The 22943-nt window shown below is 42.3% G+C and overlaps 1 protein-coding gene across 21 annotated transcripts in view; it reads left to right on the top strand.

Annotated features, from left to right (window-relative positions):
• Nckap5 (NCK-associated protein 5) overlaps positions 1 to 22943 on the top strand; it is a 917161-nt gene that overhangs the window by 369348 nt on the left and 524870 nt on the right. For 19 of the 21 annotated variants that reach the window (NM_176957.3, NM_001081756.1, NM_172484.3 and 16 more), the window contains one exon: positions 12932 to 12995. In NM_176957.3, the coding sequence (NP_795931.2) occupies positions 12932 to 12995 (64 nt within the window). Of the gene's footprint in view, positions 1 to 5652; positions 5693 to 12931; positions 12996 to 22943 lie in introns of those variants that run through there. The other 2 variants (XM_011247959.2, XM_030252628.1) reach the window with 2 other exon arrangements.

Here is a 22943-nt window from a genome sequence, read left to right as displayed (position 1 = left end):
AATCTGTCTGTCACTGTGATGTCTTACTGTTGAAGGGTTCCTATATACCCCAATATGCAGAAGCAGATTCCTTTAAAGTGTGAAAATTCCTCCCAGGGCAGATCCAGGGCCCTTTGTAATCTGTGAAGGCAGAAGCTGCATTCGGATCACAGCTTCCGTACCATCTAGAGGAAAATGAATCTTCCCTTTAGCCAGGTAGTTATGGGAGGGGATTTCACGTCAGGGCTTGAGAAGAGTGGGGAATGTCTCCATGCTGAGAAATGTAGAGAAAAAAGGAAATTCCTAAGTCCCCCCAGTATCTGGTAAAGAGGCAGATTTACAGATCGTTAAAATAATGAGCTCAGGGAATAATGTATTTTAAAGGTATACTTTATATTTTTATGTGTGTGTATGTATGTACGCATGCGTCTGGATGCCCATAGAGGTCAAGAAGAGCATCATTTTCCCTGGTACAGACTGTTTTAAACCACCGACATATGCCCTCTGGAAAAGTGATGACCATTAACTACCAAGGCATCTCTCCCGTCCCAGATTCTAGTTTTATTAGTTACCTGTATCAGTCAGAGGCCACAGGGAGCCTTCATTAATCATTTCTTCCTAAAGACCATCCTTGTCTTTGGGGTGTTGTCTTTGTTGTAGGACAGGATAATCCTTCTCACCATGGCTGCTTAAAAAAAAGATAAGGAGTTATTTATACCACAATTAAAAGCCAAGTGAACTCTTAAATTATTTTTGTTGATAGGCATTTTCATACATGTATATAGTATAGTCTGGTTCCTCTCCCCAGCCCTCTCTTAGTTCCTTAGCATGCCTGCCACTGTCTCTACTAATCTCATCACTGTATTCATGACTTTGGGGTTGTTGTGTGTCCCATGGTGTTGAACGGAAGGTTGTATGTATAACCATGGGTTTGGAATTATCCAGTAGACCCTGGGAGGCATTCTCGTGGGTACACAACTGGATACTGTGGCTTCCCTACTATCAGGATGTATTAGATGTCAACAGTTCAGCAGTTGGTAGTAACAGTTAATGGGGAAGGCACTCCTGAGAGCTTTCTACTCACTGTTGAACAGTTGCTGAATAAGGCTTTTCCATGGAAGGAATGACTTGGTATCTGCTTATACATACTGTTTATATACTTTAGATAAGACTTCCTTCTGACACAGCCCACCCTTCCTGCTACAGATAGAAGTTTTAATGAAGCCCAAATTACCCTTCTGCTTTTTTGAAAATGGGCAAGGTTGCAACTCATTGAAGTGTCAACTACTATGAGATGAGTTTATGGATCAGTTATTTAACATGTTGATTGGTGGTTTCTCATATTTCTGTATACTTTCATCCAAACATCAATTATCTCTAGAAACAGAATGGATTTAACCCTGTGTGATGATTCTTGGCTGATCTGTTGTCTTCTATTGTAATCACTCATGGTTTGATCAAGATGTTTATTCTCTTGGCTCATTTATTTCTTCATCTTTAAGTATTATAATCACTGTGTAAGATGTCTTTAGATCTTTTTTTCTGGTATCATTATCTACTAAGCTTGTTTTTAGGTGGCCCACAATATCCCTCCTTCGAGTTTCAGTGTTCTCAGCATCTACCTATTAGGGCCAAGTGGCAGTCTCAAGTCTATTAAAGGCAAGTATGCAGAACACATGTTGGCAAGATGATGCAGTGTAAAAACCAACACATTAACAAATGGGCTACATAAGACCCTGACACAAAACAAAACAAAACAAAACAAAGCCTCTCTAATTATTGGTACACATAGGAGTAGTGAAGATCATTGCATCACAAAGAGTACACTAATAAAGAAAGGTACCTGTATCCTCTTAACCAACAACCCTCTAATCACAGTGACTGGAAATCAGGAGATTTCATTTACTTTTTACCTAACTCACTGTGTATGATGGTTCTTCTATTCTCCATGACATATTTCTATCCCAACTCTAGTCCAAGACCAAAGTTGATCTCTGGCCTCCATACATACATATGTGTTCCTGTGTGCACATCACTCATGCACAAATGAATCTACATTTCATGCACATAAACATATACATGTGCTGCACATGTATATGCACATGCACACACACACACACACACACACACACACACATACACGCATACACACAGCAACAGCTATCTTACAGTGTTCTTAAGTACTAATGATGATTCCTTTTGGTAAGCATTTAAGATTAATGAGGTCCTGTTATGGGAATTGCCTCTAGGCAGAACAGTTGAGAGACAAGAAGTCATCTACTTAAACCCCTCAGAATCCACAAATGCCTCCAGAAATCACACACATGTAGTTATAAGCCATCCTTTACTTCAGAGGACCAAATCTGCATGTCCCTAGTAAAGGGAGAACAAACATTGTATCTTATCATGCACCAAAAGTCATAGAAGTCTTAGTAAAGCCAACTGACAGACCACGGAGGTAAAAACACTTGCTTCTTAGGCACCAGTGCCTGAGTTCAATCTCCAGGAGCTGTGTGAAAAGCCAGTGTGCTGGTGTGCAGGTGTGCTGGCGTGCAGCTGCAATCCAACTCTAGACAGGCAGAGAGATGAGTCCATGGAACACTCTGGCTGGCTACTAGGCAAGTTCCAGGCCAATTGGAGACCTTATCTTAAACAAAACCTGGTAAGGCCCTGGAGAATAACCTCTGCATATAGTCACACCCACAGACATGCGCATGCGGGTGCACACACACACACACACACACACACACACACACACACACAAACAGAAGTTCTAGATGTCTCCAGGGCTAAGGTTACATTCTTCTGTGGAGATATAGCCATGGTGTTGTTTGGCATACCATAGTTACTTTTAGTTTCTTTAAGAAGTACTGCCTAGCTGCATTGAATTATTTAGATTAAGAAACCCCTAGCTTTCCAATAATTATGATTGTGTTGTCACATGTGACTGGCTGGCTTTAGCATACTGCAACCCTTGATGTTTAAGAAGTAGACTGGATTTTTCTAAAGATACTTCCCTTCTTCTTCTGATCCGGAGTCAATACTCCCTTGTAGAAAATATGTTGTACTTTGCTTAGAATACCTATTAACCGAACCGAACACTGTATATGTTTCCAGGAGGAGTGTCCTTTGCCAAAAATGCTTGGGTAAAAGATATTTCAGACATCGGCATTTTCAGATTTTTGGAGTTTTCCCACAGACTTTACCATTTAACAGCCTCTAATCTGAAGTATTCTGGACTCAGCAGGTGATAGATGTGGGGTTAGGGAGTTTTTGTTTGTTTGTTTGTTTTTGTGTTTTATATTCAAGAGATGGGCCCCAGACAAATGAACATAGAGGGTATATTTCTCCCTGAAATGTGTTGACTTGCTCAGGATGTCCTAACATGGTACATTAAACAAGAAACCTTAAACAACAGAAATTGATTGCCTTACAGTTCTACAGCCTTGAAAGCTAAGATCAAGACTGGGCTGGATGAAGTCATGCCGAGTGCTTTGGGGATGTGTTCTGTGCACTCTGCAGAGTTCCTGAAGCTTTGCTGGCAAGCTCATCTTTCAGAGGCTTGCAGAAGCACCACCTCAGGGCACTCCCACTTCACATGGCACTGTTCCTAAGAGTGAGTGTGTGAGGAGGTGACAAAATATCCCTGTTCTGTAAGGCCTGAGTTCTCACTTTATTAAGATGCATTCTAAAGACTGTTTTATATGATCACCTCAGTAGGCCTTCATTCCCTGTCTTTTCATAGACCAACTCTGAAGCCTTAGGTTAAGTCTTCAGATGGGAATTGTTACTTGGGTTGGAATGCTTCAGGCCATGACACTGACTGAACGTGCGCACGCTGTCCTTTCTGGGACAGAATGCTTCAGAGCACTCAGTGCACTTTTAGTCTTCCTTGAATCTTCCTCTGAGTCGAGCAGAGTATCTCCATCTCAGTAGGCAGTATACTCAAGCAGTGAACTCCCAGTATTCCCAGTCTTGCCTCTGAGACCATGGATGGCTCCCTGTGCTGGAGAAGGGAACTCAGTGTACGGACTCTTGTTACTGTCCATCAGAATTTCAGTCAGTGTCCTGAAGCCTTTTCATTTCAAACCTCACAAGCCTCCTTGTCCTGAGGCTACACAGATGGTTTGAGTCTTTTCATAGACACTATCACAGGGCCTTCAATCAAAACAGAGCCAGAATGAAATTTCAAGGCTATTGATAGTTGAAAGCCATGGCGAACTCAATTAGTTGTCACATAAGGGCTGTTTTCATGTGTGAGGAGACACCATGTGTTTTCCTGGAGAAGTCCCATTCTTTATTCAGCTACATACAACCCATCAATCAATCTTTATATCGTCACAACTGAGGGAAGATGACTGAGCATCATGGGACACAGTTTTAGTAACTTTATTTGATTTCTTTTGAGTAGAATTTCAATATTAAAAAGAAATAAGACTGAAGAATGTAGGAAATTTCAAGGGTTTTTTTTTAATTAAAAAAAAAAACCTCTTGTCTACAAACAGCATTTTTGAGAAGTAAAAGTTAATTCAAGAAGTTAACAGGTTCTCCAATGTTTCATAAACTTGTATATCTCAGGGGTCTCTATGTGAAGTCATTGGCCAGAGTTTGCATCCCAGGGAGATCAGCACAACAGTTGGTAACTTGTATCTCCAAGGATGTGGTGGGTTGGCTCCTGTATGGGTTTTTCAGACTCATTGGTAAGAGACTTGCACTCGGCCCCAGAAAGAGATAAGGAGAGAATGGTATTACATCTGTTCATTAGTGTTCCATACAGGCGGCCCTATTAAAGTTATCAAACACTACAGCATAAAAAAAAGCACATTATTCTAGGGAAAGATAGTAGATGTATATGAAAAGAAAAGGGGAAATTTCATAGGGAAAAATTAACTGCATCTTTAAAGAGTGACCATTGAGCATGCTGGTGCTGCCTAGGGTGTACCTCACTCTTCTTGTGTGCCAACGTTGGCACAGTTGTTGAGCTTTGAGGCACAGTGTGTGTGTGTGTGTGTGTGTGTGTGTGTGCACATGCTCACTGTGTCAAGTGTGCACATGGGGACACAAGGATGTGTGTGCCCTCTTGTGGGAAGCCCAGATGTCAATAGTCAATATTATCATTTTTTGCATATTCTTTGATCACATTTTACAGGCCCCCCCACCACCACCACACACACTTTTTTTTTTTTAAACAGGATCTCTACCTGAACCTGGGGCTCATTGATTTGGTTAGACTTACAGACATGAATTTCAAGGATGCTCCAGTCTCCACCCTACCCTACCCTACCCACAGTAGTAGGATTAAAGGCAGTTTTTATATGGGTGTTGTGCCCTCACACTTAAATGATGTAGCAGCTCTCTCTCTCTAGCATCTCATGTCCTTTTGGGGAGGAGAAATAGGTAAGTAGAGACTGCTGATATCATAGATGATTCAGTGGAGAACTGGGTGAACCAATGGAAGTGTAGGTTTTATTTGCATTTGAGTTCTTGGAAATGTAAGGACTGTTTTGAGGATGACTATTATGGGATAAGGAGGTGTACATGTGTGTGTGTGTGTGTGTGTGTGTGCGCTCGCGTGTGTGTGTGTATACATGGAAGCTAGAGGAGCTATCATTTTTCAGGCACTATCTAACTTGTCTTTTTTTTTTTTTTTAATTGTCTCTCGATGGCTTTCAGCTTGCAGAGTTGGCTTTGCTGGCTGGTGAGTGAGCTCCAGGTATCTACTTTTCTCTGTTTCCAGAGCTAGTGTTTATAAATATGGGTTCCCACAACCAGTTTTATTTAGGTGGGTTCTGGAGATCAAACTCAGGCCCTTATGTACCAACCGAGCTATCTCAGCAGCTCCAAAGAGCACTTGTCATATTTGTTACCATTAAAAGGCGAGTTACTAAATTGTAGATTCCTGGTTTTTCGTTTTAATTTATCAATGCATCCCAACACATGAAACTCTTTTGGAGGAATCATCTCTTGATTTGGGAGGAATGGAGGCCACAACTTTACTAGCAAACATAATGCCATTAGATACTTGCTACTTGAAATCAGTCTATTGAAATCAACCTGTTGAGTGACTCAGTGACTGGTACACATGTTTGTAAAAGTCTACAGATTTTTAATAACTCCCAGATCACTGACTTTTATGTAGCATAATTGTAAACGGACTCTCCCAACATGGAATGAAAGAGTGATTTATGGTGCTTTGAAGAATTTAGGATGTAAAAAAAAGAAAAAGTAGGTGTAGAGTTCTCTTTAGTCTGTGCTGTGCCATATAAAAGTTTGTTTAAAATCTGTTTTCTGCTTCCATATCTGGAGAGATGCATAATGTGATGAAGCACCGGGGAAAAGCTAATTAATTTAGCCTTGACTCAGGCAAAGCTGCCGCTGGTCTCCCCATCTGCCCTAGCGACAGGTGCGCCTGCCTCTTGGCATTGTCCTGCCCTCTGCAGCGGGTTACTCCCCAGGATGTCTGTGTGTGGAGATAATGGTCCTTGGACTCCTCGGGAGAGCAAACCTGTTCTCTCTGCACACATACCAGATCGCCACCGGGCTCCTATTCTTGGGGCTTCTATTCTTGGGACTCTGCTAGAGGCAGGGCTGGCTGATGATGAATTGAACTGTTTTCCCCCCAAGATTTTAGAGCATAACACCCTGCCTCAAGGCACAGATGAAAACAGTCATCTATCTAATTTCCCTCTAGGCATTTGGCAGTATCTTCATGGGGAAAATTAGGAAGAAGTGTTGATTGAAACAAAGCCACGACTGAGCATGTGTGCATGTGTGGAATAGGATTTGCATTTTTCTTCTACACTACAGGGTACATTGGCACTTGGAATATGGTGGTACTGGTGTTAATAGTGGTAGTGGTGTATGTACCTCTGTGTGTGTGTGTGTGTGTGTGTGTGTGTGTGTATGAATGTGTGTCTCTCACAGGTTAACCCCAGGTGTTTTTTCACCTTGGTTTTTTTGAGACAGGCTCTCTCACTGACCTGGGATTCCTGAAGCAAGCTAGACCAGTGATCCCTACATGTTCACCTGATCCATATTCCCAGCAGAGGGTTCACAAATGCATACCACATTTAGCTCTAGTGGAGTCTGGTTTTGAACTGAACTCAGAGTCTCAGACTTATGTAGCCAGCACTTTACCAACTGAACCATGTTCCCAGCCTTAGTGTCTTCTTGATAATATCTATTAATTATTTTTGATTGGTTTGTGTTAAATTGCTCTAGAGTGAATAGCATCCTTGGAAATGTCTACTTATTCCCACAGAGGCAGTGCTCACAGGAGGGGCCGGTGTGAAGGTGCTGATGCTAAAGAGTTTGATTTTACATTAATGTATATTCATTGGTATTTCGTGTTTTGGACAAAATGGTATTTAAACTGCTAAGAAAAGGGGTATGAGAATATTTTTCCAGCCTGTGTGAACCTCTTGCATGTTGCCTTGCAAGCATAAAGACCTGAATTCATATTCCAGAAGCCAGCTGTTGTACTGGGCACTTGTAATCTCAGCTCATAGTGGTCAGTGGTCACATCCACAATCCTAGTGAACTTGGCAAATCTTCAGCTTCAGTGAGAGAGCATCTCAAAGAGTGCACTACCACTGTTGTACCATTGGGTGTCTTGCTGGGGGGTCATTGCTATATTTTGTGGGCTGCACAAGACTACTGGTTGCTTTTTCCTCTTGTCAGCTTGCAAAAAAACACATTAGGGTACTATGGGAGCTAGTCCTCAATAAGAAGGCTTCCAAGCCAGTTCCAGCTCAATTCCTCAGATTTCTCGCTCTGAAGAACATGGTGTCTTCAGCAGTAGAATTCTTACCTTCAAGTCCTGGGAAGCAATCTATGGCTATAGGAATGGGCTCTATTGTTTGGGGGGAGTTTCTTCCTCCCCAGAGCCTTGTGTAGTCTGTGTAGCACAGGAGGAGTTGGTTGGTGGTAAGTAAAGGGTGGAAATAACGTCAATAGAGCAAATCATGTATGAAAAAGAAAAATAGAAGAATAAGTTATGTGATATCTGAGGTAGTCCTCTGTTTTCTAAATGTTCAAGAACATGCAAATACATTGAACACACACACACACACACTAAATATACATACATTCACATTGAATACACACAGAGACACAATATTGAATACGCACACATACACTGAATACACACACATACATGCACACACTCTCATAGGCTCACATGCTTAAACATAAAGGTTACATGCACACAAAGATAGATGCATATACACAGGCATAAGTAATGATTTTAACAAATGTGTGTATATCTATCTATATGTCCCCATTCTATGAATTTAGTGAAAGGTAATAATAGTCATATTTAAGCTTTTGGCTAGGGAGAGACGGGGTTTTGTCCTGTTTGCACACACGTTGTGTGCTTTCATATGACGCGTGGGCATTACTTCATGTTAGTGGTGTTTAGAAGGTCTTGGGGCTCTTTGACCATTCTGAGGATATATGGGGTTAAACTTCTTATGTAGCAATGCAGTGGTAGTGTTTGCCATTTTTATTCTGTCATGGGAGTGGCTTGCCAGAGGCTACCCCCATGTGACATCACAGCATTGCAGAAGCAGAGATGGGAGCCTACGGTTCCTGCCCTTGTTTGCCAAGCATGAACGGTATTTGCTAAAGGATGAAACTGTGCCACTCATTTTAATTTTTTGTTTTAAAAATTGCTCTTTATTGGTACTGGAGAGAGGGTTGATGGCTAGAAACTTGTGCTGTTTTTGCAGAGCTCCTGAGTCCAGCTCCTAGCACTCATATTTCGGGGACTCATGACAGCCTGTCACTCCAGCTCTAGGAGACTTGACACCTGCTGGCTTATGTCAAGATCCACATGTGCATCTACATAGCTGCAAACAGACATTCAAATGAAAACAAGCCTTACAACATCTCTGCATACATCTAACAATTATATGTATGTTTATCCTATAATCATATAATTTTTAATTATAATTTTATAATTTAATAATTTTATAATTTTTATTGATTTAGTTTGAGACAGAGTCTCAGTATCCATTCTTCCTGCTCAGTAGGTGTAGGAGTTGTGGGTCCCTCTTAGAGAAGCTAATGACTAGTAATTCTGGAATCAACTCTGGTGCACAAGAAGGCTCTGTGGAACCCCAAGTCTGTTCTCCAGTCTTCACACACTGAACACAGCCCCCTATTTCTGGGCACCTTCTCTTTGAGAAGTATTCTCTCAATACAGGAGCCTTGCGGGTATTTTCAAATTTTACAAATTTCCTTGGTTTCATTGGGGGCAGGGGCATGCATTCTTGCCTGGGCTTTCTTGCAGATCTGCCAGTGGTGTTCTCAAGACCCATGGCTCACATTAAAGGAGGATTCATCTCCCTCTATTACTGTTTTGGGTTGGGGCCAGAGGAAGATGTTGGGTACCCTCCTCTATCACTGTCCTTCTTATTCTTGTCACACAGGGTCTTTCAGTGAACCTAGAGTCAGGTTGGTGGTCCTCAAGCCCCACCAGTCCTCCCATGTCTGCTCCCCACAGCCGTGGGGTGACAGGCACACGTGTGGCCATGCCTGGCTTTTAATGGGTGTCACAGATTGGAACATGGGTCCTCATGCTTGCAGAGCAAGGCCTCTTCCCCAATGTACCATCTCCCCTGGAGTTACAGCAAAGGACTTTAGCAACCTGAGACTAATTCTCCATTGGGGTTTAAAGTGTGTTATGAAGAGAGGATCTATTTCTTCCTGAGTTCCAAATTCCGTTTCACTGAACCGGAAGGGAAGTGGGCACGCTGTCTGATTTGTTGTGTGTTTTTGATATCGTGCTTTGTCCCTGTTCTGGAGATAAGGATCCATGGCTTTTGATCACACATCCGCAGGCATTGCTTTTGTAATCATAAACTCAGTACCAGCTTCATAATGAGCTCCCGACTTTGCAGCAGAACAAAATAGGGACGTGTCATGCAATTGCAGTTGTCTCTTGTCAGCAGGAGAACTAAACCCTTCAGACGGGAGCGTGAATGTACATTTGCTGTGGGGAGCTTGAAAGGCAAGCATTCTTTGTTTATTTATTTAATATTTTGTTTTTTTTTCTTTTTACACAAAACTGTTTGTAAGAACTTTCAATTAGCATGAAAAAGAAGCTGGTCCCAACTGGCTTCACAGCCGTTTTGCACCTACAGTTTGGAAGGCATGGTGTGCCAGGATGTCTAGGGCCAACTAGATTATTGATGAAAGCTACTGGGCTGTTTGTTTCTGGAACCCTGATTGAGTCTGTGACTTGATCCCACAACCGTCACTGTATAGGAAAAGGGAAGACACAGTACGGATGCTGCCACCACCTCTGCAGCTAGATCACTTTTTGTGCTGTCATCTTGACATTATTTCATGGAGAGAACAGGATTTAGTATTCCTGTGGCAGTCATCTTTTTGGTGCTTCTCATTCTAATTTTTTCATTATGTTCTAAATTACTGTATTAATTAATTATAACAGCACTATTCAAGGCCGAATCTGCATTCTAACTTTGCCTAGCTGGAGTAACTTCCCCTTTTTCCTCTCTGGAGTAACATCTCCTAGAGTAGATATTTGCCTACAAATTGAGTCCCAAGCTTTGATTTCCGCAATGGTTGCTATAACGTATGAGTGCTTCTAAGTACCTGCAAACACATAGGTTATTTTGACGCAGCCCTCCTTCTTTTATGTATTTACTTAAGAAGAGAAAAGAATGTCCCCGTCGTCCTGTTCTATTACTGTCTGCCATAATCTCTTGAGACAAGGTCTGTCACTGAACTTGGATCTAGGATGGCAGCCAGCAAGGCCCAGGGATCTTTCTGCCTCTGGCTCCTACGGAACTGACATTTCAGACATTCAGAGATTTGAACTCAGGTCCTCATGCTTGTGCTTTATCCACTGAGCCATCTCTCCAGACCTACACCATCAGTTTCTTCTGTGGGGACATTATTCTGGATTGGATTTGTTGAACCTGATTGTCAGAGCTTCTTCTTTTTTTTAAGTAACATTTTAATTAATTCTTCAAGCATTTCATATGTGTATTCAAGGTAGTTTATCATATTCACTCTCCAATTCCTCCCCTGACTTGTCCATCCCAGGTCTACTCTCCCACCAGCTCGTGTCTCCACTTTTGACTCCTTTCTAAAGTTAGTACAGCAGTCAGACTTCATCAGAGAAGTCTCTTGGTGAAGGAAGTGCTGGTCTGCAGAAATTCAAACTGGTCACAGCACAGAGAGTGAGTGTCATTGGGGTACTGAGACACAGTGGGACCTCTCTCTCTCTCTCCCTCCCTCCCTCAACATCCCTCCCTCCCATCCCTTTCTCTCTCTTTCTCACATACACTCTGTCTTTGTCACATACACACTCTCTTACACATACGTGTTGTCTCTCTGTCTTCCCCTGCCCCCCCCCCCATCCCTATTGCCTTTCGGAGATCATTGTAGAAGAGGGAAATAAAATTATTATAGTCAGGGGTCAGGGAAGGTCAGAACAAAACGGGGTTTTCTGGGTAAGAAATACAAAACATAAGCCAGTTAATGTTGCAGCAAGCTGGAGGGAGGGGCATACTGAAGTGACAGTGGATGGCTTCTGGGTCCCATGGCACCACCCCTGGCTTTCTCCATGTGTTGTAGAATCCAATTCAGATCCTCATGCTTGCAAGGCAAGCACTTCATTGGCCTACTTAGCCTAGAAAGTTGGTTTTGTTTCTTTGGTTTTGTGGTCATGTGTCTCACAGCCATTGGAGGCAGGAAATTCTTTATCTCACCAACCTGGGGATGGAGCATCCTCCCTCCCCCCCCCACCCCCAGAACGCCTGTGAGTGATCACAGCTGTAGTGGAGGAGGGATGAAGTGCCATTCAAACACTTCATCTCACTAGGCGGAGAGGGATTTGAGGGCAGTCTTCACTAAGACTGGGAGCTGGGTAGCTGCTACTAATTACCTCTCTGTCAGCTGTTCACTTTTTTAAAAACTGAAAAGCTGCTCAAAATGCATGTATTATCATAAGCATTCTTAACATTTTAGTGACTATTCTATATATTGGAAGTATAATTAGTTGTGAAGAATGTGAAATGAATCCCATTATGAAGTGCAGACACTAAACCTGATTTAACATGTATTTAATTATTGTGTGTGTATATTTAAGTGGAATCCAGAGACTGGGTTTCAGGGGTCATTTCTCTCTTTCCCAATGCGGGTCCCACAGGTAACAAATCAATCTCAGGCCCCCAGGTCTCCCAAGCAAGCACCTTTACCTCCTGGCTCATCTCACTGACACCAGATCTGGATTTAAAATCTTTATTTTTAAAAATTTCTTAGACCTTTGAAAACAATGGTCAGAGTCTTTAGTTTAGACTTTGATGTAAGGAAAGCCAACATTTGATCCTATCGTGTCCCATTTCAGAGCTCAGTGGTTCACTTAGCTATGTTCACCCTCAGTTTCCTCCACTCTATATATGATAAATAATATGTAATATACAATATATGTATATAATATTACACACACACATACACACACATGTATTCTAAATAGAATGAGCAGCTCTCAAGCTCATAGGAGAACAGGACATTTCAAGAATGGTGTGGAGTTATGTTTTGTTTGCTTTTAAAATTCAGCTTGCCTATAGAGGGAAAGAGCAAACAATTAAAAATCTATAAGCAAAGCCAATTCTGAAGTACTAATGAAATAGCCTCAGCAACATAAGTGACAAAGGATATATGCAGATGAGGTTAGTGGAACACTGCTTAACCTAGCATTCAATATGTATTCCTCTATTATGAATTCCCAAACAAAAGATCCAGTGCTGTGATGCTGGGCAGAGACGATGCCCCAGTGACCAATTACTTTAAATATTTAATACTAAGTATGGTGGAGGGAAAGAGGGAAGGAGAGGATGGAGCTCTCATACTTCCCAGCCATTTGGGGGTACCTGAGCCTTGAGGACAGTCACCTGATCACATGCTTTTGCCTCTACAGGGAGAAGCTGGCTGTGGCCAGGCTGCAGAGAGAAGTTGCCCAAAGGACAAGCCAAGGGGCCATGGTGAGTTTTGGCTCTTCTCCCTTCCTGTCATTCTCCTGTCCTGAGAGCTCTGGCTCCAAAACCATTCAGTACCAGCAAAGCATGTGGAAGCCAAATATTTGCTTGTAGCCAACTCCATGATCATATCTTTGTAAATGATGTAGTTATTTCAGTTTAGATAGCTTTGCTACGAAAGGTCAGAGAGACACAGACAGTGAGACACAGACAGATGGGCAGACCCCGAGTCCAGATTTGAAAGAATACTCAAATGTTCAAAGGGTGGAGGGCTATAGTTTGAGAATCTGAATTGGATGATCAGGCCAAGTCTGTAAACATACAAATTTACATTTTTACATAAGGACAACTGAATATAACTCAAACTTCTCTGTTATTCAAAGGTAAGCCAAATGCATTACAGAAAGAACCTCTGTGTGTTTCCTAATGTAGTTGCCCTTTATTCTCTCCCTGCCCAGGATCTACAAGGTATTTCACCCTGTCCTTTCCAGCTTGGCTTCTTAGGAAAACTGATGTTTCCTTGTAGTTCTGAATGATATCCCCCAAAAAATCAATATGTAATTTTTTGGTCCATCTAAACTTCATTTTATAGACCATTTTCTTTGCTTGAGTATCTGCTGGGGTGCCACTGTGACAGCCGAGGTGACTGTCTGGGCTCCCAGGGACCCTGTGCTTGTGAATTAACTGCTGTTGTGATTTCTGAGAAGAAACTAGCACAGCAATCTTGCTTTGCCCCTCTTCTGGCAAGACAGTGGCAGGGGTGTGGATTTTCAGTAGAAGATTCTATTCTCTATGAAAAGGTAGTGGGGTATTTGTAGCCCCCCCCAAAGCTGCTTCCATTTGATCCCATGAGAGCTAAGTGACAGTTCATCCATGAAGAAGAGGAAGAAGTTCATTAGAGTCACTGGTCCCCTGCTTCTCTTGATGGAGAATGTAAGAGACTAGGGCTACAGGCTAGATGCTGAATGTAACTGAAGTTCCCAGGGGACCAGAAACATACTGACATAGTTTTGGAAAGGCATATCACGCTGTTGTGCTAGGAATCAAAACACAAGAGAGACTCGGCAAATGTTGAAACAATTTGAGGCAGCCACCTCCAAGTATCTTTGGGCAAGGTTAGGAAAGCAAGTTGGAAAACCATAGAAGTGTGAGTGGTAAGCTATGTCTTCTGTAGCGGGACAGCTCACTACTGTGTAGACAGCCCTGGAGGGCAGAGAACAAGCCTGGCTGTCATTCCTTAAATAGCTTTTACCTTGTGTTGTGAGATAGGGTTGGTCGTTCACTGGCCTGGAGCTCACCAAATAGACTGGGTTGGCCAATCAGCAAGCTCAAGGGATCTGCCTGTCCCAACCTCCCAACCACTGGGTTTATAAACACATCCCACCATGTCTGAGTTTTTAGATGGATTCTGGAATAGAACTCCCAGGTAGGTCCCCATGGCTACATAGCAAGCATTAACCACACGAGCTTCCTCTTAGTCCAAGAGAGTTTCACTTGTAATAAACTCTACATTTTGGAGTATCATTAGATCTACACAAACTGTACATCTAAGCCCTTCATCCACCTCCCCCTAATATCAACAACTTGTATGGATATGGTAAAATCACCCTAACAGAGAGATCAATTTTATTGACTTACTGTAAATTAAATCCCAGACTTTACTAAGCTATCACCATGACCCATCTGTGATCTACAATCCAATGTAGGACTCTACATTTCATGGAGAAAAGTTCCTTGTTAATAGCAGGCTTGAACCTATGTGTGCAGATTGACCCATACACATACATGGAATGTGAACCCCAACTTGGGGGAAAGGCCAGTCTGGATTTATATCCCAGTAACTATTGTTTACTGTATCCAAGGGAACAGCTTGATCTGAGATTTTTTTGTTCCATTAAGGAATGTTTTGGGAGACTAACTTCCAGTATCTTGGGTATTTTTTTTTTTTTTGCCTAGTTCTTCAGGGAAACACACTTAATTGGTTTACAGTTCTCTTTAGTTATTTTCCCCAGTTTGTCTTCCTTCTGACAGATTATATAACCTATGTCCTATTTTGCTGGCTCACTGTATCCTGCCTTTGAGTCTTCAGTGTACCTCAGTTTTTGTTAATACACAAAGAGGATCCACCTGAACAGTAGAAAGACACCATTCTTATTATCCTGTAGACTAACTCAATTTCCATTAGACATGTTTTGGTGTAAGGTAAAAATCTCATATATAAATGTGTTTATTTATATGTGTGCTATGAAACTGGAAAGGAGATCATGATGGAGGAAAGAAGAGAGCTGATGGGGAAGGGAAGTGAGACCATGTGGTAAGGAAGTAGAAGGAAGTGTGATCTCTGGAAGAAAGGGAGGGGGCCAGCCAGAATGGGGCACCGGCATAGGGGAGGTTGGAGGGGAAAGGAAATGATAAAAGAAAGATGATGACATAGTATGGGAAAGCTGAAGCTCTACCAATTTCCCCAGTTGTGAATGAAGGCTCCATAAAACATTTATAAAGAATATTAGGGGGCTAGAGAGATAGCTCACTTATGAAACTGTTGGGGTGCAAGCTGAAGGACATGGGTTCGATCCTCAAGACCCACACATGCTGGGTGTGCTTGTGCATACCAGAATTGGAACTCTGAGGAGGTGGAGACAGGAGGATTGTTGAGTTACAGGGACAGGCCATTCTAGCCCACTTGACCAACTCAGGTTCATGGAGAGACTCTGTGTCAAAAATAGGTGGCAATCTCAAGAAGGCTTAGCCGATGAAGGTGCTTGCCACCGATTGTGACAACCTGAGTTTATCCTCAGAGCACACATTGTCTAAGGAGATCATGGCCTCCTCCAACCATGCACTGTGTCATACAAAGCATCAATAATAAATGTAGTCATGGAAAGTTCTGGTGACTGATCTCTTGCCAACATTGAAGACGGTTGTCATTGTAGCTGTTGGCGTTAATGTGATAGTGGCTCTCTGTGATCTGCCTCTCCTTTCCTTCATGATAAAGATGTTGCCCGCTTACAAGCCACTTGATAAGAACTTACACATCTGGTAGATTGTTTTGCCTATTTGAAGGAGTAACAACTGGTTTTCCTCTTTGTCCAGTTGTGTATATTGATATTTTTTCAGTACATGCCTCATCACGATACGCATGGCCAGTTTCCCTCCACCCTTTCATGTGCCTTTAAAGAATGGTACCTTCGGTAGACTGAAAACATTTTAATATTGATAATTTTTTTAACTTAATATCAGTAGTTTCTGTACTTGAAGAACTTTTGCCTATTTTATGTTTATAAACATGACATTGTCTTTTCCTATGCATGGAAAAGGATGTGCTTAGGCCAGCGATCCACAGGTGTTTAAATGTTGTCTGTGATAAGTGTGTGACAGACATTCATTTTTAACAGTATCAATACCCACATGTGACAGTTAAAAAATGGTTTTCCTTCGAATTTCCGTGTCAAAATTTGCTGGAAACCATTTCCTTCTATACATACAAATCTATACCTAACTTTGGCTTTTAAAATTATTTTTAAAATATGTATTTTATGTGTGTGTGTGTGTGTGTCCCTGGAACTGAGTTACAGGTGGTTATGAGCCACCAGATCCTCTGCAAAAGTAGCAAGTGCTCTTGATGGCTGAGCCATCTCTCTAGCCCTGACTTTGAATTTTGTCCCTTTTATCTATTTCTTTCTCCCTTGAAAACCCTCGGCTCTTTGATTACCGTGACTGTCTCATAAGACTGAAAATCAGGCAGTGTGGGCCTCCTGATGTTGTTGCTTCCTTGAATGGAGTCAGCTGGCCAGTTTCATGAAGAAATGCCCTGTACCTTACTAAGAATAATATCGAGTATTTAGATGATTATGGGCAGGAGTGACATCTGTTTTCAGTATCAGGAATTTCTTTCAATATTTAAGGCATTGACTCTTAGTTTTGTTTTAATCCTAAATCCTAAAGAAAAAGTCGACTTCTTTTTTTAAGGCTGCCAGTTAAACACACTAAATGTGGGCCATAGGTTCTGACCCTGCATGTGAGTCATGGTCCTCTTTTGAATTCACCTTCCATGACATTAAGTTCTGTGGACCGTGTGGGTTTAGGCACATGCCACTATGAGACCTGGGCTCAGGTCTTACAATCCCTGGATGCCATTGCATCAGACCTGAGCCTGAAAAGTCTTGGCAGCACCATGGGGCTGCTCTTTAGCTCTTCCTTCCCTGGGTACCTTGGACACGTTTTAATCATTCCCTGGAGTCTCCTTTGTGTCCTAATTCTTTTTGCAGAAGCCTGGAACTTTAATTCTGTTATCTGTTCTAAAGATAAGGGAACAAACTGGGGCGTGATAGGCAGAAGCCAGAGGCAGCAGGGAGCAGCAGGAATTGGCCTCCCCACCTCTGGAAGGAAAGCAGGTCCCTGCCAAAGTCACTGTTTTCAATTAGATAAAAATTCCTTTGATTTGTCCTACACCATGTTTGCTGACCCTGCCTTTTGTGGCTCAATGGTGTGTAAATGGAGCTATGCAGCCCTAAATGAGATATCAAGTTCAAATCTAGAGTAACTGTCCTCAGACCATTTCCATCAGAGTTAATGCTAGAATGCTAGTTTCATTGATTTTAGGGGGCAGTGTTGTGTCATACATTCGCCCCCCCCCCCCCCGGAGACACAACAGAACACAGCACACACACACACACACACACACACCAGATAGTGAGCCCACATTCCAAAGTATGGATATCACCAAAGTCCTTTATGGGATTAATTGCAGGAATATGGATGAAGTGTTACTACAGATAACCCTGTGTAACCCAAACTTACCTCAACAGAGGTGATAGCACACAAAGGTTAGGCACCTGGAACACACTGAAGAACCTACAGGAAGCTTAACAGGATGGAGAACATTCCTTTCAGGTGAGTCAGTTGGCCTAAGCTCCATCCAAGGACTTTGGGTTGATTCTGAGCCGCCTTTGTAGTCTGGCTTGTGTGAAAATGGCTTTCAGCATCTTTATTGTTTACTGTTGAAGGGAAGGGGCTAGTGAATCTGATCAGTTTCAGGAATTTCCTGAAGCTATTTTGAGTTGTTTATGTCTTAAGAGAATTTCCTGAGAGATGGAATGTTTCAATCTGAGATGAAACTGCTACACAATAGGCAGAGAAGAGCCCAGGTTAGGATTCATTTTTATCTAAGTGTATACTGGGAACACAATTGTGTGTGTGTATACACTCATACATATATAATATAGATGTGTGCATAGGTGGTTATATATGTATATTAATTCAAAATTATTGCTTGGAAGCAATGAATTCACTGATAGGTTTTCCATAGCAACTGTAACCACAAATTCAGTTTATACATAGGTCATCCTCAGTACACTTAATTTTAATTTGGTATGTTAAAGAAATCACCCTTTTAAAGATAATTAGCAATACGATTGGAAATTTCCCCTTTTCACCAAAGACTGGAAAGCACCCAGATGACACAGCAACCATAGTTCCTGGCTGCTATCCCTTCTGTTACTTCCTTTAGCAAGCACACCCTTGTGCACTTCAGCACACAGCAGCTGTTGGGTGTCCAGCAGCAAAGGAATGAATAGGGGAAAGAAAGAGGAAGACATGCCATTTGCAGGGAAATAGGCACAACTGTAGATGATCACATTAAATGACTAAAGCTGGTCTCAGAGGCAGCCATGAGGTTTTCTCTGTCTCTCCTCTTTTTTGTTCCTCTAAGTCTCTATATTAGGTGTTAATGGATGCCCTCCAACTTCCACTGGGTCGAGGTGGCGATAATATCCCTTTCCTCATATTCCTACATTTAACCTATGTACTGTTACCATTTAGAGTGAGTTTTCTATAGGCAGCACACAGCTGGATCATTTTCAAAAATCCACTCTACAAATCAGACTTCAGTTTTATTTATGTATGCATGTTTGTATCTCTGTGTGTATGTATAGAAATCTTCTGAGGGCAGAGGAGGGTATTGGATCCCCTGGACTGGAGTTAGAGGCAGTTGTGTGCCACCCAGTGCGTATGCTGCGATGCAAGCCTTGGTTTTCAGCCAGAGCATCAAGTGCTCTCTAAACCACTGAGCCATCTCTCCAGCCCAAAGTCTGAGTTTTAAATTGGCATTTAGAGGTCATTTGCTCTCAGCCGAGCTACTGATGTCTCATGGCTTATGTCTCCTTTTGTGGTTGTTTTCATTCTCCCGTCTTATATTTCATCATCTCCCCCTACTCCTATCATGTGGGTGTTGAAACCAATTTTAGGATGGCTTTTGGTTTATTTATAGTGTTCTTTGAGTGTTTCTGCCCGGATGTCTTCTCTAGTGTCTTCTTATAATCTCACACACATAGCTCTGTTGCAGTTGCCAATTAATCCTGATCAGTGGTAGTACTTGTTCCTTGCTACCAGCTCAATTCCAGGTTCCCGAATAACACACACACACACACACACACACACACACACACACAGAGAGAGAGAGAGAGAGCCTTATATTTTAGTATGCTTTAATCAGCTCAATGACTGTGCCACTCCCAAACCTCCACGTGGCTAACATCTCCCTCCGATATTCCTGAGTTATTCCTTACTATAATCTGTATTTCATCTTTGCTGCCCTAGACTCAGTCGGGGAGGAGAGGGGCCTGGGGCTGCTCTTTCCCGGGGTGTGCTCTCTCTTCTGCTGTTCTTAGGCCTGGATCTTATTCCTTTCCTGGCCAAGCGGTTCTAAAATCCTTCTCCCAGTCCCCTTGCCTGGCGAATCCTAAAGTCCCACCTCTGTTTCTCTGCCCAGCCATTGGCTGCTGGCAACTTTATTTACCAGTCAGAACCAAATGGGGGCAGGGACCCTCAGTGTCTTACACGTGGATTGTTGTGCAATTTTGGGACCCCAATAAACATAATACGAGTGTTAGACCAAATCCACAACATAGCTCATCTATGATCAGAGAACACTGGAGAAGTTTCACTCTTCTGCCTCTCCCTCCCTGCCCCCATTTATAATGTAAAAGTCTTGATTTTCCTGCACATACATTTAGAAACATGTCACACAGTGTTGTTACTTTTGCTTCAATTTTCAAATGACTTTGAAAACACTAAGGGTTACTGTATTTATTCAAGTTCTTCCTTTTAATGCTGTTCTAGGATTCTATCTGTATAAATAAGCATTGTCCTCCCTTCCTCCCTCCTTCCCTTTCCTCCCTTCCCATCTTTTCTTCCCTTCCCTCATTTCTTTCTCAGGATCATATAGCCCAGGCTAGTACAGACCTTTCTATGTAGTGAGGGCTAGCCTTGAACTCCTGTTTCTTCCTTCGCTGCCCAGGTGCTGGGATGGCAGGTAGGCATCATTACCCTCACTATCATGTTATATTTTGTTGTGCTTACTGTATACCACTTGATGTTGTAGCATATGCTGTGATTGTTATAGGCAAGCAAATTAACATCTATGGCCTTCAATTTAGTACATTTTAGCATAGATTCTTTGGAATTTCTTACATGAACACAGTCATTTTAGATCCTATCTACCCACCACTCCCCCACTTTCCATTTTGAAAGGACATGGATCAGGACAAGACACACTAAGACCAAGTTTTCAGCACAAAGGAGATTTGCCCCAGAGGGAAAAATGGACAGGGAATAAGAGACAGAGGCTGAGGGAGAAGGAGGAAGGGATACTTGCCTGGGAGCAAGAAAAGACTACTTCTGGATAGAGAGGAGACAGATGTGGCCCATAGGCAAATGGCAGCTTAAACAGAAAAAGGAAAACCTGTGTTAGGATGAGTTGCTTTGTTTTGATTGGGTATATTAATTAGGGTAGTCAAAAGGGAGCTTTTGATTGCTAGACTTCAATATTTTGGTAGCTGGACATGGTGGTCACCTATTTATAGCTTGGTGCTCAGCCTCAGGAGAAGGAAGTGACCAAATAAGGAAATAGACCTTGGGGGCTAGCCTTAGGAATATAATCTAACACTTTAGCATGGCAGAGGAAATGGGGGAAGGATAAGGCATGCCAGAGCCATGTTTGCCATGTCTTCACAGTTTTCTCTTTGTGTGTGTGTTTCGTATGGGAACCAAAGTCTGTTAGCAAAATTCCCACCCTCAATGGAATACTACAACAAATAGTCCTCATGCTCCATTCAAAGGTCTAGCTTTACTGAGCAGTCCAACTGCAGGGTTGTATCATTATCTTCTTCTCATACCTCTTTTCCTACTCCAGGCACATGCCATTCTACACTCAAGAGTTTCCAGTGTTGTGCATATGCCACATGTAACTGGTATTGTCCAGATTTTCCTCCAGGTGTCTTGCTTGTTTTACTGTAACCCGCATCGCCTCATTTATCCACATTGTCACAAGTGGTCAGATCCAGTTCTTCTTATGGGCTTCTTACTTGTCACACTGTATACTTAAGTGTTTTTATTTTTATTCTTCACTTATGTGTCCATACATCTGTCTGAGTGCCTGTGTGTCTGTGTCTATGCGTCCATACCTGTGGGTGCCTGAGAAGCCAGAAGATGGTTTTACAACTCATAGACAGGAGTTCCCGGTGGTTGTGAGATGTGTAGTTTCAGGGTGTGGGCTGAGTTCCTCTGGAAGAGCAGCAGGTGCTCTTTGCAGCTGAGCTCTCTCTGCAGCTCCAGCTTGCTCTTCTCTATTACTTTACCTCTGGTTCATCCCTTCCTGCCACTCCCCCCTGTTCTGCTCATCATCCATTTCTTGGCCTTTGTGTTTCGGAAGTGAATTTTTCACTATTGTATCTCCACTTTGCTCCTAGTTATTTCTGTGCTGAGACTTCCTTTCCTCACTCATAGGGATTTGGGATTTGGGTGAACTGTGACCATAAGCATTCATGGGAATATTTGAGTCCTGACTGCCTTCAGTGCCTCTCCTTGACAATCCTAACATCTCCTTTCTTTTAGTTACTGCCAACCACATATTCTCACTCACTTCTGGGTGTTGGTATCTGTGTGATGAGATTATTTGATTCTGTGGACACCGGGATATTTGTGTATAATTTTGGGAGACCCCAATTTCAGCATTTTGCTCTCCTGTTGTCGGCTGACCAGGAAACAAAAGCTATCAGTCTGGAAAGCCAGCACAGACTCCCCAGCAGCTTCCATGGTATAGAGGGGAGAGGTTTCTCGGTATTACTGGACAAAGTAATTTTAGTATGTATGTGTACGAGAGTGCACATGGGCCATGATGCTCCTGTAGTGGACAGCTTGTGGGAAATGGGTCTTCCTTCCACTGTTTGTAGCCTGGAGCTCAGACTCATGTTGTCAGGCTAGAAGTATAAGCACCATTGAGCAGCTTCCAAGCCTGTTAAGATTACATTTATTTTATGTGTGTGTGTGTGTGTGTGTGTATGTGTGGTGTACATATGTTTGTCTGTGGTGTGTATATATGTGGTGTATGTGTGTGTGGTGTGTATGTGTGGTATGTGTGTGTCTCTCTGTGTGTGTATGTGTGGTGTGTGTGTATATGTGTGTGTATATGGTGTATGTATGTCTGTGGTGTATGTATGTGTGGTGTGTATGTGTGCTATGTGTGTGTCTGTGTGTGTGTGTTTCGGTGTATATGTGTGTGTGTGGTATGTTTGTCTGTAGTGTGTGTGTGTGAGTGTGGTGTCTCTGTGGGTATGTGCAGATGAGTGATAGTACCTGCAGAGGCCAAGAGAATGTATCACACCTGTACTTACAGGCAATTGTGCTGTCTAACATGGATGCTGGGAACCAAACTTAGGTCTTTTGAAAGAGCCATGTGTGCTTATAACCACTTAGCCATCTGTCCCAGCCTATGTGGGGATTTTATTTTATTTTATTTTATTTTATTTTATTTCATTTTATTTGATACCACTCTCACATTTGTATTAAGGACATCTCATAATACCCCTCCCAAGTAAATCTAAAGTAAGGAAATCTCAACTACAAATGACATATCTTCCAAAGACAAACCACCGCTCTCTTACAGACATGCTGTGT

Source organism: Mus musculus, chromosome 1 (assembly GCF_000001635.26).
Source record: "Mus musculus strain C57BL/6J chromosome 1, GRCm38.p6 C57BL/6J".
NCBI classification, from domain to species: domain Eukaryota; kingdom Metazoa; phylum Chordata; class Mammalia; order Rodentia; family Muridae; genus Mus; species Mus musculus.
Note: the sequence above shows the minus strand (reverse complement) of the source record. Positions and strands in the feature narration are given on the sequence as shown.